The 16,381-nt window shown below is 40.6% G+C and overlaps 1 protein-coding gene across 1 annotated transcript; it reads left to right on the plus strand.

Annotated features, from left to right (window-relative positions):
- Positions 1-3,522: 3,522 nt before the first annotated feature.
- Positions 3,523-9,146, plus strand: LOC306698636 (G1/S-specific cyclin-D1-like). The gene is made up of 5 exons (XM_079163033.1): positions 3,523-4,057; positions 6,178-6,393; positions 6,848-7,007; positions 7,253-7,401; positions 7,493-9,146. The coding sequence occupies exons 1-5, from the start codon at positions 3,854-3,856 to the stop codon at positions 7,652-7,654; spliced, it is 891 nt and encodes a 296-aa protein (XP_079019159.1). The 5' UTR covers positions 3,523-3,853; the 3' UTR covers positions 7,655-9,146.
- Positions 9,147-16,381: the final 7,235 nt, after the last annotated feature.

A 16,381-nucleotide genomic window follows, 5' to 3' on the forward strand; every position in this document is an offset into this window, starting at 1 on the left:
ACAACCAGACTCCTTTTTGCAACCAGAGGAGTGGCCATTAGATAGAATGCAAATTGAAGGCACTTCTGCATTGGCTTTACTTTTTAGAGATTGCTGCCTGACTATATCCAGGTTTCCAGACACAACATAGTTTTGGCAGGTCACCTTGCTGAAAAGACTTTTAGTGTTCATTTAAGTAACTAGGTTGGAGGAAGAATTAATACTTGTCTTTGTTTGCATGTAACTCATGTCAATTTAATGGCAATGCTCATTTGTTAGTCAACAGCTATAATTTAAAAGATCCAGCACCAGTGAGCTGCTATTTTCGTCCATTACTCTCCCTTTCTGCCTCTGTGAAGTAATTCTGTCAGGTCCATTTCTTTTCATTTATCTCCAGTGAAGGATGGTAAGGTTAGATTCCTCAGCATGGAGACCTCTGTGTGCTCTCTATAGCTGCCACCACATTCATCAGCCCTGTCTCTTTCATTCCACACCTGCTCTGATCTTAGTTTGCATCTTTGTAAAGCTGTGAATGCATGTTTATTTGGATGATAAGTGGAATGCAAGAACACAGGAATACAGAACATTTATATATTTTGGATCAAAGAAACAAATAAGCATTTTGCATGGTAAATATAACCATTAACTCATACAAATCTTGTCAGCAAGTGTGCATACACGGTGTGGTAGAAACTAAAACCTGTGTATTCCTGGATGCTTATTGCCTGAAGCGAGAACTATTGATACCATTGTAATATTTTCACTGAGCCCTGTTCTGACGCTCTGCAGGCCAAAGGCCCGTCCTGCAGCGTTAGTGGACGACGTACCAGAAGGCTAGCGAAGCTGATCACCACGGATCAGTCTCCATTGTAAGAGGGATCAATCACGATGAATCAATAGAACCTATAGGCCACCATTGTGTGCGGTGTCCAGAGTATGACCCTGGACTCGGCCACCCTGAGGAACTGAGGTTAGAGGCCACACACACAGGGAGAAACATGGCTACGTAGAATTCTGTCTCCGTCTGTCTAGCAAGACCAGCAACACGCTGCTCCTCGATTGGATTGTGATCTTCAGACTGTAGCTACCTGTGCAAGACAGGACATGTGAAATTTTGTTTGCACTTGTTTCTAGTAGTCTGTGAATTTTCTATCCTTTTCTACCGGTGTTAGGCTCATGGGTTGCTGGAGCATATCCCAGCATGCATTGTGTGAGAGGAATTGTCCATCCTGGGGAGGTTGCCAGTCTAACAGACGCAGACAGACAATATATTTCAACACGTTTTTGAGGTGCGTTCTGTTTTAACACAAAAAATAATTATTTGTCTTGCGTGGTTGAGAGAATTTCACCCCTGACTGTTTCGTTGCCTAGTGTACCCAATGTTTACATGATAAGGCTTGTGATATTATTATTTTTTTCATTTATTATCAACAAATCCCATAAAAAGACCATAACCAACAATGGGTTAGTCCATCTCTCCATACTGACTCCCCTAACTAGCTCCTCTAAGTCCTATTGGTTCCAATGGAGTTGAAAAGTAGGAGAAATTATTTTGTTATTTAAATGTCCCGTAGACAATGACCATACAGCTTGGATGATAAAATGTTAAAGGTACAAGCTTATGTATGTAAAAACGAGAATAACTTTTGGAAAGAACCATTCAATGCCCAAGCTCATCCTCCAGCCAGGAACAGAGCTTCGCCTCGCTGCTCCGCCAACACAGACACCACGCTGGCCGTATTGCTGGGCCCAATGGAGAGAAGGGAGGCCCTGGAGAACCAGAACCAGGACTGAGGAGGGCAGACTGTCAGACCCCTGCTGGAGTAAAATTAGACTTTTTTAAAAGTGACTGGTGCTTTTGTCCACAGGGGCCGCAGTATTTCCAACTGATGCAACGTTATACTTCTACTACACTATACTTCAAGCACAGTTTGCTGGTACTACTTATGTACTTCTACTCAAGAACAACTGTGAATACATAGGACTCGAACTAGTTTGTCTTGTAGACCTGTCCCCCATGCCAAAATGATGGGCAAAACATTATTTCTCAGAAACGACTTTGACAGAATTAAAAAGTATGATGATACTGTAACTTATTGGACCCGGGAGAGTCCTGTGTTTTCATGTTAACTGACACTGAGGATATATTTTAGAGAAAACATTGAAACGGGCGGACAGAATGGAGAAACACTCTCCCAAGAGACAGTGGCTCCTCACACTACCCAGCTCCATTTTAGATTGGCTCAGAAACTTGTAGTTTTTGTGCATTTGCTTGAGACTATTTTCAGTCTTTGGACTGTGGAGATAACCAGAGGAAACCCACACAGAGACAAGAAGAACATGCAAACACACTGAAAGAGCTGGCCAGGAGCTTCTCGGCTAAATGACACATGCAGTCAAATATATATATGAATAATGAAATATATGAATAATGAAATATCTGTATATATATTTTATACATATATTTCATTCTTTCATCAGCAGCCAAGTTCACAGATGGTGAAGTTCCTCAAAAGAGCTTTCATGGCCTTATTATTATTTGTCTTTACACAAGCTCACTTACCAACATTGTCTCACCAACCTCAATGTTTAAGGGTTAAAACATTTTTTTACTAAATGAAACCGTAAAATCAGTGATCTACCTTGTATGTTTTATTTATGTAAGATTTTTGTAATGCTACCTCTGGGTGTAGTAGTGTACATCCACACTATACTTATTCATATAGCTAAAATAGTCAAGCCTTATATAATGGAATATTTGAGTATCAGTCAAAGATTCCATTCGGAGAGTTCTCCATTAATAAAAAGGCTGTTTTCTGCCCCTAAACCTTTTTGATCTCAGAAGGTTTTTGTTTGTTGGAGCTTTCATTTTCATCTTTTGGTATTTTGCCCCCCCCCCTCTCTCTCTCTCTCTCTCTCCGTGTTTGTGCGTGTGTTTCAGAATCAAGCTAGCCAGTCTTAACTCTGACACCGGAGGTAAATTAATGCTTTAAATTAAAAGTACAACATTCGCTAGTTTACAATAATAATTTCAAAAATTCCATAGTTTAACTCTTGACAAACCTACTTCATATCATATCCACGTCTTATTTATCCACATTTGCCACACATACAGTAGTATGATACTACTGAACTTCATCAAACCAAGGTGAGTGTAAACAGGTACATCTAATCATCGACAGTCACCAGTATGATCCTTATGACATAGTCCAAACTTGTTCAATGTAATTTCTAACAGTGGATATTTTATAAGGATCATCTCAATGCACATTAATCTTCTGCATGGCTAAATTTCACAAGAAATGTAACTGGAAATGAATGTGTTTTTGTGGACTAGTGTGGTGGGTTAGCTGACCTTTTAAATATGGTGTATGAATGATGTGATCTTCAACGATTGGTGAAAAACTGAAAATGTTGTGTTCTTTTATTGTGACATTTTCGACCGGAAATGTCGTCCTTTTATGCAAATTGACTTGACGAGGTCCAGCAATAAAGCAGCGCAGCAGGTAAACTCGTTCCACATGGCCGGTGGGAAGAGAGCTGTACCGCCGTACTGTCCCGTAGTTCTGTCCTGTGAAACAAAAGAAAGTATCTCAAAGCCCGACGGGAAAGGAATAAACGGAGACGAGGGAGACAAATAAGGACTCCTTTTATTGACAACATTTTACATAAATAGCTATTCCAACCTGTAACTAAAGTCTATTATTCTCCCACGAGTTAAAAAGCCAGTTGTAAGACGATTTTGTCTGCAAAATGTGGAGCGGCTAACAATACGTTGTTGTTAGCTAAGTATAAGCTAGTTTTAAGGTTCGTCACCACTGTGACACAAAGGAAATAGCTAGAAAACAGACACAAAGTGCTGCAGGCAGGCTAAATGGATCCCCGATTGTTGTGCTGCGAGGGGGACAGGCCCGTCATCCGGAGGGCCTACCGGGACTCCAACCTGTTGAATGACCGAGTCCTGTATGCGCTGTTGCGGGCAGAGGACAAGTACCTCCCCGCTGCCAACTACTTCAAATGTGTCCAGAGAGAAATAGCTCCGTACATGAGGAGGATAGTGGCTACCTGGATGTTGGAGGTGAGTTAAACGCTGATATAATGTTACGTGTTGTGCGGAGAGAACCACGTCCACAATACGGAGATTTCAAAGTTCCTCTGATTAAGTGTAAAGTTCTATGTTGCTTGGTACAGGAAGCTCTTTCTCGTGAGTCATTGAGGGACTGTGGCAAATTCGGCATTCATGCTACAATGTAACTTTACTAACAATTATCAACTAAAGGAGTACATTCAGACTGCTCTCTAGCACCACTGTAGATACTGTGGAAGGGAAAAGAAGAGAAAGGAAAAGTGTATATACTTTTTTTTTTGTCCAAAGGTGACTTAAAATGATGTCGAATTTAATTTCGAAATAGTGCCTCGACAAGTTATGTAATGTAGTCTTGCCTAAAAACAACAGTGTTCACTTCTGTTGTCCGTTGGAGTAACGTATTGGAGTTGCTATGAAATACATTAACGTTATACAGGTTCACCATGGCATGATGCTGGTCCATACTGTATGTTTAAGTACGTGTAGCCTGTTAGAGTGGCACAATGCCGCTGCTTTTAAGAAGTTCATGGAGTTAAAAAAGTACTAATGGCTTTAACAAACTCGTTCTTTTACTTTACGTTGCAATTAAATACCTGTTTCCACGTGCCAGTTTAACTTGTATGTGAAGGAAAAACATCCACATACAATATTAACGACAATATTTTAAACAATTATTTGTAATGTTGCCAGCTGGCAGTGCATGCAGACCACGCGATGCCTTTGTGTCTGGACTGAAACTGAGGAACTTTTAAAGACCTCCATTAAGGCTCTGTGTCTTTCCAATTAAACTGCATTAAACATGTTCTTAGACTGTATATCATATAACTGGGACATCTACTGTTTATGAGCGTTCTTTTTTAGCACGAGGCCGTTCAGCCTAGAGGTTAGTGATGTAATGACAAAACCACACCACTAATCTGAGAGTGACACGCTTTCCTGACTGACTGCTTCTGTAATGTTGCTTCCTACTACTGAACAATGGCTATGTCACCTTTTTAGGTTTCTGGATTTATCTACAAGGAATGCATAGAATAAAATCAAATGTAATGGAACTATCTTGACTTGTGCCTTGTTTTTTCTTTTGCTGAGAGGTTTTCAGTTAGTGGCACAAAACTAATAAAAACAGATAGTAGTGCAGCTGCAACCAGCGATTTGAGTTGGTAATTGACTCAAATTGTTAATTATGTCAATGAAATTGTGTCTGTTATTTAGTTAGTACATATTGTATGTACATTTCTTATTGTCATGACTTAAATAGTCTGCCATATTCTGCCCAGTCGACATCACGGTATTTACTGCTCACACCATTTGTCATGATTCATGACCCTTGCTCTACCTACACATTTGGCGTGGTTGTAAAGCTGACTTTGTTTTTTGCAGTATAGCCTACTAATGAAAACTCCTTAAAACAGGATTCCTTAAATATTTAACCGAGTTCACACTGACTTGTGACCTCATGTGCAGTAAAACAAAAAATGTATTTAATAGCATGAATTCTTTTCCCCCTCTCAATTCCGAACTCTTGGTATGTGCCAAAACTAGTGCTCTAATCTCTAGATTTAAAACCTGTACAGCTCACTCATTGGCATCATTATAAATGGGGTAACCCAAGGCCAGAGATCTGTGGCGCCCTCTGTGACTTAAGCTAAACTAAAGTTTTTTTTCTTTTTTTTTACAGCAAAGGAAAAACAAATCCCAAACAAGTAGAAAAATAAATCATGCACCTGGCAAAGAAAGACCAGGAAGAAAAACAAATTAAACATAAATAGATAAATAAGAGAAAAAAAATACATCAAAACAACCATGCAACACGCCAACAATGTTGTCCGTCACTTGTGTCAACCATAATTTCAGCCCAACATCAGATTATATTGGAAGGATTCTCTATACAGCATTATTCATGCTTGGATCTAGATTTACACAGATGAAGTAGCATCCTGTTCTAAAGAGATAATGAGCATCAACACTAAACGGAGTCAAAAAACCAGCCAAGTTTCTTGTTCTGACAAATACTTGATCCATCTTGTCCATCTTGCTATGCGTGTGTCTTTTCTTAGTCTCAAAAGCAAAGTCAGCATTTTCATATCGGTATCTGGTTTGTGTGCGTGCAGGTGTGCGAGGAGCAGAAATGCGAGGAGGAGGTCTTCCCCCTGGCCATGAACTACATGGACCGCTTCCTGTCCGTGGAGCCCACCAAGAAGAGCCACCTGCAGGTACTGGGAGCCGCCTGCATGTTCCTGGCGTCCAAGCTGAAGGAGACAATCCCACTCACCGCGGAGAAGCTCTGCATCTACACGGACAACTCCGTCACACCCGCCCAGCTGCTGGTAGGTCGCGTCGTCTTAGCGGGGATGCAACAATTCTGAGCTCATAAGTAGGAGACTCCTTTGTTCGGATCAAGGTATCTCTGGTTAGTGGCTGTAATGGTATGGATTTTATGGTCCTCAGAGGAGTCCTTTTAATAGTTTTTGTAATCTCTGGACCATTTCCGCCACGACTTCAAATCTGATGCCTTCAGGGCACCCTACGTGCATCAATTGAGGCATGTTGTTTTCCGGTTTCAGTGCGTTTGGGGCTATAAGTATCTTGAAAAGAGGAGGCTTCCTAATGGGTTTTGATGACCCCCCTGACCTTTCCTGCAGTGCCAGTTTAAAGCCCCAAATCCCCACAAATAGATAAAAACACACCCCTCCAGCCCCATCTTAATCCCTGCATCTGTCTGTTCAATCACACATGAACCTGTTCTTCTGTCCCCCCCCCCCCCTCTCTATGTCCATGCAGCAAATGGAGCTGCTGGTTTTGAACAAGCTGAAGTGGGACCTGGCCTCGGTGACCCCCCTCGACTTCATCGACCACTTTCTGTCTCGGCTGCCTGTCAGGAGAGAGAACAGGCCCATACTCAGGAAGCACGCTCAGACCTTCGTGGCTCTGTGTGCCACAGGTAAGCGCGTGTGCGTGCGCGTGCGTATGCGTGTGTGTGTGTGTGTGTGTGTGTGTGTGTGTGTGTGTGTGTGTGTGTGTGCGCGCACTAGGTTTGTTTATAAAGACGGCGCCTCTTAAACTGAGTCACCTGTTAAGGCAGGAAGACATCCTGAAGTGGCAATGAAACATGTAACACATGTGCAAAGTCACTTGCTTTTCATAGTGCGCCATATTAACATTGTGTTCCGTCTCGATGCTCTGCAGATGTGAAATTTATTGCAAGCCCTCCGTCCATGGTAGCAGCAGGCAGCATGGTGGCAGCAGTGGAGGGCCTGCAGACCAGAATGGCGGGCAATGCCGCGACGTCTCAGAAGCTGACGGAGCAGCTGGCACAGACCATCCGGAGTGACCCGGTAGGTGTGCCTGTCCATGGTTGCTGCACATGGATACATAATCTCTGATTTACAAACTTACCTGAACCCTCTCTGTGTCTCGTTCTTTCAGGACTGTCTCAGGGCATGTCAGGAGCAAATCGAGTCGCTGCTGGAAACCAGTCTCCGACAGGCACAACAACCGCAACATTCGGTTACCATGGAAACTAAGAACATCAGCGAGGGGCAGGATCTCTCAACTACACCCACAGATGTCCGGGACATCAACATCTGATTGAGTGCCGCAGGGCGAACGGACAGAGTGGACGGTCGTCCTTTGACAAATACACACGTGGCTGTGTTTTTACACGATGGGCTGCGTAACTTGGAGCGCTCACAAGTAACTGGACTCGACAGTGTATCAGAAACTGTTCATATGAAGTCCAGAGTAAACTGTGGCGACCAGTAAATGCGGACACCATTGCGCGTCCAGGACATTGACAACCTTAAGACTGGCATTCAGCCGACAACGAAAGAACAGCTGAAAGAGGAATACTGTCTGTTAAGTGTTGCTTCTTACCTGTGGGCAATGGGTAAGAAGCAACCAGGGGGTTGGTTCAGGGCCTAGAGGGCCTGCCTGAACCCCACGCATCTGAGACTGAAACTTCTTGGTGCGTTTAGATGTTCCTTGGCCCGTATTTATCAAAGAATTGCATGTACAAATTTAAAAAGTAATTTGCTAAAGTGGAAAAATATGACATTTTATCCAGCGAACCACTTCTACTTAAGTGTTGGAGCACACTTTAAGAGCATCAAATCAAATGGAAACAGAACATGGTGTAACATCCTATTAAATGTGCATTTGGACCGATCACTGAAAAGCAGCAGTTTAAAACTATTCTTTGTATGCTTTCCTTTGCATGACATGTTATACCTCTACTGCATTCTACAGTCATGTTATTGCCTCATAAGAGGCTCGAATCACAAACGGTCTCTTAGATTGGCTCAGGGCATTTTTAACTGAAAAATAGCTTGTATTTGTACATTTCACTTTTAGCAGTTTGATTAACACTGGCTCCGGTCAACATGTAAAGTAAGAAATCGCATAACATCATCTGGCACAAAGTGTTTGTAAACTGCCAAACTGAAACCACTCTTCAGATGGGATGCAATGTAGTGCACATGTTACACCACTAGAGGGAAGTCTGGTATTTGGGATGCAGTAGCCACCAAACATCATATTCTGTTTTTGGGTTGTCAATGGAGCGAAGGGGCATCCAACTGCAGTATCTTCTGGCCAAGAGCAAGACCGTCTGATGTCAATAATAATTGGGCTTATGTCAACACTTCACGTTGCATTCACCGTGTGCATCAGAAGCAAACTAGGTGCTTTTTCACCCACAGCAAAAGTTGGAAAAACGCAATGCTTTTTCCTATCTTTTAGCTGTGTATTGTTACCGCCGGTTTAAAAAATAAAGAACTCAACATTTTTCAACCATGCAAAACAAGTCTTTGTGCTCAAAGGATAAAGCTATCTGCATTTTGTAAAATAAGAGATCAGCTGTTTTATTTATTATTACATATCACTTGGCCTCTGCAAAGGCTGAGTTGTTCTGAAAGAGAAAATCTGTTTATGGATTCAGCTGCTTTATTTACTTAAAGGTACAAATATTCTGATTCTTGAATAGGGAAGCCTCAACTAATTGATTTTCCTACATAATGGTATGATGAATTTATTTAGTTTTTTTTTATTAAGGGCAAGCTCACGAAAAGCTTGTATCAGGTTAAGCCCCATGTTGGTGCTTTGTTGGTGTAAAGATGAATTAAAGGAAAACTGATCACTCTGACACAACCTGTTGGTGATGTTTCTATAATTTCACTCTGAAGGTTACAAAACACAATTTGTTTTCAGTGAATTATACACTTAAGAAAACATACTTCTTAATATCAGTGATTTTTACCCAATAGACCTCACATATGTGCATTATAGCCCAAACCTGAATGCTCTGCTATACCAAATTGTGAGAAAACGGAAAATCCAGAAAAAAGTATTTCCTATATTTTAAATACAAAATACATGTATTGTATTTTGTTACATTTTCTGGCACCAGTATTTTATTTTAACACATTTATTTGAGGGGTATTTTGTATCAAAATACATTTTGATGTATTTTTGCCCATCTCTGTCTACAGGTAAATGTGTGTGTGTGTATATGTGTATGTATATATATATATATATATATATATATATATCAACAATATATGTACAAGAAATATTTACATGATTTCACCAACCCAAAGATATCAATTATTTATAATCCCTATAAATAGAGTGAAATGTGTGATTTTGGGCGATACAAAATACATTTAATTTAATTTTTGTGGACACGTCGGCCATCGCTGGCTAGCAAGTTATCTTGGCTTGTTTTTTAACGATGGCTGAAGAGTTTCTATGAATAAGTACTTAATGGCCAGACATTTACACACCTGATGTGTAAAGAAACCATGCATGCATAGCAAAGAGAAACTCGGGGCCTATCAGTTTTTGAATGCCTACACTGCAAAGACGGACTTATTCAAAAGAGTCTTGCAATAACAGCAAAGCATTTCAGAGACTGAGAGAAAGTGTTTCTAATAGTTAAGCTTTTTGATAACCGCAGCCAAAAGCTCATGGCTAGCAGAAGGCTAAACTAATAGCAACTTTTTCTCTCCATCTCTCTTATAGTTTAGCCTTCCGTGTGAGCGGTGAGTTCACAGCGGTGGTGCAGCAGCCCTGACGGCTACAGTTTAACAGAGGCTAAGCTAAACTATTAGCAACATTTCCTCTCCATCGCTGTAATAGTTTAGCCATATGAAGCTCTAGCGTAAGTTCAGACAGGAAGACTATACTGTTGCATGCCTAAACCCATAGCTTATTTACCATACATCTGCCATCACTCCTCATGCAGGCACACTCATTATTTCCTTTCTGTTATTGTTTGGGGCTGTCAATCATATCAGCTGTCTAGATCAGCTGGTCTGTCCAGCCAATAGCACAACGACACAAGGACATCGTTAGCCTATCATCTTGCTGCTGTCTTTCTTTAAATATGATTGTCTCTCTACCTTCAGTTCGTTCAAGTTGCTGCTGCTCCCCATCTCCGCCCAATCTTCGCAGATTCATCAGCTTCATCAACTCATCATTCTATCAACCTCATCAGCCACCATCATCACCAGTGTCTGGACTCCACAGGGGGGTTTATACTGTTGCCGCTCAGGGCAATCACAACTCGATCACAAATCTCCTCGTTGAGTTCAAGCGCCAAAGAATTTCTGTGTAACTCATTAACGCAGCATCTGTCATAATAAATGTTAACTACTATTCAGTCAGGAACACTCTCGTTATAGATTTTAACCATTTATTGCAACAAATGGAATACAGTTAAACTTGGCGATAATGGCTCCGCTCTTTGAATGCTCCCCGGATTAGCCAGCGGCTACTGAGCTAAGACCGGGAGCACGAGCAATAACCCCCCTGGGTTTACAGGACAGAGGTGCATTTTTTAAATACATTTCAAACATTTGCCAGAAGATGAACTAACAAAGAGGTGGAGGCTGGGGTGGAGGAGGCGAAGCTTCACCAGCAGAGTGGTCTGTAGCAGCGTAGATGTAGAATGAATCAGTGAGAAGGAAGCCATATTTAAATAAACCTCCGTGAAGTGAGAGTGGGCTGTGATTGGTGCGTGGCTGATTGGAAGCTATGATCAAACGGCTGGCTGACAGCTGGTTACAGCTGGGGCGTATAACTTCCGTGTCCTGCATGAATTTACGCTAGCTTCATATCATTCACTTGTCTCTCCTGATTGAACTGCCATTAAGGTCACAGTTGAGGTGCAGCAGCGCTGATGGCTACAGTTAGCAAAGGCTAAGCTAAACTATTAGTAATATATTCTCATCAATATTGTAATACTTTGCAGTATAATGTAGTCCTGTACACTGCAATTGGAATTTGGTGAAAAATCAGGTGATGGAACAGAAATCCAAGTTCAATGAAATTCAATTTCAGAGCTTAATGCATGACTAGAAATATCAATTTGTGCAAAAAAATAAAAATAAATGCAGGGTTATCTGACAAAAACCTGGCTCAACTTTTGTAACTTTAGCTGCAACGCAATCTGCTGTCATCCAGTAAAGTGTCTTGGGCAATCAAATTTGTGCAGATGACATCCCTGGCAGATTACTTTGTATCGTTAAAACAATATTTCTCTTGTTAAACTGGTGCTCATGGGGACAGGATAAACTGATCATCACTGTTACAACTTTCCTGCCTTCTAGAACTACACATATAAGGCGTATCTGACACCCCAATTAGCAGGATTCCCACGTCATTACAGATCTTTGTTAAACCTTGACGTAATGGTTGGACTTTTTTCTTGGGAGAACAGTCTCAAAATTTTGACTTGTTGCAGTGTTTTGTTGTCTGATAAACATTCCAACTACTGGATCTATCACTCAAACTGAGTAAAGAGATGGCAGAAGTAATCCACAGTCTAACTTAGACAAATAAAGTGGCTGTTTCCCAAATGAATATAAAAGAATAACTAGTTTTGACCTCATAGAATCTTCACCAGACCAGAAATAGAAAATACACACGGATTAAACCTAAACCTGGTTAGACAACACACTGGAAGTACACTTTATTCCATCACATAATGAAATGACGAACAAAGAAAGCAACAAGTCACACTGTCACAATGACATCAAGGTACTAATATCATAGAAAAACAATAATAACCGTAGCAATCATATGATGTTGTCTCATCAAAAGCTAGAATTAAGAATGTTTGGCTTCTGATTTGTGTCTTTGTTCAGAATCTGATAGCAAGGCACTGTTTTAGCTTATGACGCAAACAGTGGTACGACGCAACTCACCAATAGCCACTAACCTTGAACAAACAGGGACTTTGTTCCTTCTTGTCAGAGAGAATAGAAATAGAAATCAAGGTTTGTTTTTCACTTTAAAGAAAAAGAGTTTACATCTCAGCTGTCTGGAATTCTGTGGTAGTAAATAAAAGCGATCCGTCTGACTTTCATTGTGAAGTCAAAGTAGTGTAAAACACTGTAGATGAATGAAATGACTGACATGGTGTATGTGGTGAGTTGTGAAAGGACAGTTCTGAATCACTGGCTGCAGTTATCTGGGAAATAAGTCAAACTGTCAAGACACCTGCATGACACTGTCATAAAGAAATGTCTTCTCATAAATTAATTATAATTAAAATATTGATTGTAAACCACGAAGACTATTGTAATGTAACATATCAACTGGTTGGTCTCGAAAGTTGAAACATTATCGCAACATTCTGATAATGTATTTATCACATTGGAAACACATGGTGACATTGACTTGAATGAACTCTTAAAACTTGGTTGAACTTTAACACTTTAACTACTAAAGCCTCACTGATTGTGCTCCTAGTAGTATATGGGTACCCCTCGGCGCGTTCACGTTAGGTGAACAAGTTTGCGCGTACCCGCGAGAAAAGTGTGCATGAGGCTCGTGCATTTTTTTTAAAAAATATATATAAATCACCTTTTTTATATATATATAAAACATCTCTACTAATTAAACTAGTCTTTAATGAGTACATACCTTTTGGTTTTTTGCCTTTTTTTCGCCTCAGCTAGTTTTTCAGTCCTCTTATACTTTACCGACAATCGTCCGGGGCGCGGTGAATTGATATCTATAGGCATTTACAATGATAGAAATGAATATTCTCAAGGGGTAAAAAACAACAAGAGGATCTACACACAAGATGTCATGCTTACCAGTTTTCAATCACTTGACCTGCAGTACATATGTATTTTTAGGAGTGGTCAATGCCCAACAACTATGTCCTTGTTTCTGTGGCGACTGGAAATCTGGAAGTATAGGTATTGAAATAAATATACTGTCATAAAATAGAGTAAAAAGTATTTAAACCCAAAACTAAAATACTAACCATACTAGGTGCTTGATTTTCAGTATCGTCATCGCTGATAATACCCAGAATACTAACTGATGATGAGAAACTTTGAAAACAATCCTGATTTTAAAACAAACATATGTCGCCGAAAATAAAATAGAAGAAGAAGAAGAAGTACTCACCTTTGTTCGTGAACCATGACTATGGTAGGGCAAAACAACAAATGTGGAAGAAATGAACAGGGGTTTCGTTCTAAAACAGCCAGGTGTTGGGATGGTGAGTACGGCCAGAGCATACATGAACAGATATTCAGCAGGAAAAGGACTAATGAAGGGATCAAATGCCCTTTATATACAGTACCATTCAAATAAACCCTCCTTCATATAACACCTATCGATCACGTCACAACACGTATGCGTAAATGAGTTCAGCACCACACACACACTCACACCCCTATACATAGCCCCTATTCACACCTCCATGGACACATGCATTCTCATGCATGCGCAAAAAAGTTCAGTTTTCAGATTTTAATTATGCAAATTCTAATAATATTTAATATTAATATAATAAAATATATAAAATAATAATTAAAATAAAATAATAATAAAAATCCATATGTACTGCAGGCCAAGCGATTGAAAACTGGTAAGCATTGCATCTTGTGTGTAGATCCTCTTGTTGTTTTTTACCCCTAGAGAATATTCATTTCTATCATTGTAAATGCCTATAGATATCAATTCACCGCGCCCCAGACGATTATCGGTAAAGTAGAAGAGGACTGAAAAACAAGCTGAGGCGAAAAAAAGGCAAAAAACCAAAAGGTATGTACTCATTAAAGACTAGTTTAATTAGAACAGAATATTCATTTCTATCATTGTAAATACCTATATAGATAAGTATAGGGGTACCCCATATACTACTGCTGCTGAGTCACACATTCTGCAGACAAACCTTGGGAGATATGGGAAGATGGGGAAATTTCGAGGAGAGCCCTGTTGCCAAAGATAGCAATTTATTTTCCGAATACCAACATTTCGGGGAAATGTGTATAAAATGATGCACGATACTTCCATTTGATGAGATGGTGCAGCCATAAAAACATCCCGTTTTGGGTTTGAATATTTCCCTTGGTATAAACATTTGATAGTTTCAATTAAGAGGTAGAGCAAGCTGATAAATATGATACCATTAGACAGTCTCATCAAATTATGTGAATAGCCTTTGAGAGCAGACAGAAGCATTATATGGACACACCTGCTGTCTTTGCACTGTTAAATTGAGTTTTATAAACTTAGTTCAGGAACAGGGACCACGCTCCGAACACAGCTCATTTCCTCTGCACAAAGTATTTAAGCACAACGAACCCTTTCCTCTTCGACTCTGTTTTCACATCCCTCCCCCAACCCCGTTTTTGTCTTTCTGTTTTTTTCTCTCTCTCTCTCTATCTATCTCTCTCACTCTTGCAGGATTGCAGGAACAACGGGGGACTCTGCACCACCAGAGCTTCCGAAGAGACGGCCCACACCCTACAGTCTCCATTCCCGCCAGCCGCCGGACATCAATGGTTCCCGATCACTCGCCTAACCTCCTTTCTACAACCCCCCTTGTTTCTTCTTCCTTGCATCCCTTCATTTCTTCATCCCTAAACCTACATCCCTCTACCTCGACCCCTAGATCCCTTCATCCCTCTACCCCTACCCTACATCCCTTCATCCCTCGACCCCTACCCTACATCCCTCTACCTCTACCTTACATCCCTTCATCCCTCTACCCCTACTCTACATCCCTCTACCTCTACCCTACATCCCTTCATCCCTCTACCCCTACTCTACATCCCTATACCTCTACCCTACATCCCTTCATCCCTCTACCCCTACCCTACATCCCTTCATCCCTCGACCCCTACCCTACATCCCTCTACCTCTACCTTACATCCCTTCATCCCTCTACCCCTACCCTACATCCCTTCATCCCTCTACCCCTACCCTACATCCCTTCATCCCTCGACCCCGTCCGCTTCCTAAATCTAACAATCATTCCATTATGCAATAAACCTCTCGAAACTCATACTATTATTGGCGTGGTCCTTGATAGTGAATTGCTATTAGAATGCTTATCTTTACTACAAACAAGATAAATGTCTTAAAATAATTATATTATGTTTAGATGGAAAACGGGATGGAAAAAGTTAAAATATCTCAACCCTCGTCTTTCGTGTACAGCTCGAGCCAATTGCAACCAATCGTTCTGCTGACTCAAGCTTCGTATAGCCAATGAAATTATGAAAATAACGATATGCAGATTCAGGGGGTGGATGTAGAGTCAGTATGTGGAAGTGACTGTTTTGTGAAGAATTTGTGAAAGTAAATAATGGTCAAATAACTTATAGATAACCATATATCGACATAAATTAACTTCAGTTTTAATTATGAATACACATTTTTACACAGCCTAGGTATGCTGCCATGGTTACCATGGGTCTCCAAACGTCCTTTTTTGGAAAGTGCCTAGACATACCCTTAGTAAAACATGTGTAAAATATTCATTTTCTGTGGTATTGTTATAAAATTTTATATTGGACTAGGTAAGGCTTCATGCTGCGGTCCCATTGTGTTTTCCAACTAATAAGTCCCAGCTATAGTCATCTGCAGGCATCTGCTTGCAAAAAACATCCAGGCGGAAATAAAAACCTTCTATTTCAGTGTGTTCCAACTTCTGTTACTCAATGCCAGTAGCACTTACAGTGATTCTGACTGTTGGGGAAAAAACTTCAGAGTGTTACCTTTCAAAAGAGACCAAAACCATGCATGTACTCCACATGGTTCAAGAACAGCTTTCAATTTACTTTGGGTATGCCTTGGATAGGCGTGTTAGGCTAATTTTACAGGAGTGGTAACAGGTTATGACCAAATACATGTAACACACAAGCTGTACACTGTCCCTCTGAGCTTACTGATACTTTGTATCACATAAGCGGTTATCTAAAATCCAATTCGCTGCTTCAGGCTTCTTTCTGGCTCCAAGTCGAAGGGTTCTATGTGCTGAGCAGACTAGAAATATCTCCCGTTGCCAAG

This window comes from Pholis gunnellus (genome assembly GCF_910591455.1).
Source record: "Pholis gunnellus genome assembly, chromosome: 7".
Taxonomy (NCBI): domain Eukaryota; kingdom Metazoa; phylum Chordata; class Actinopteri; order Perciformes; family Pholidae; genus Pholis; species Pholis gunnellus.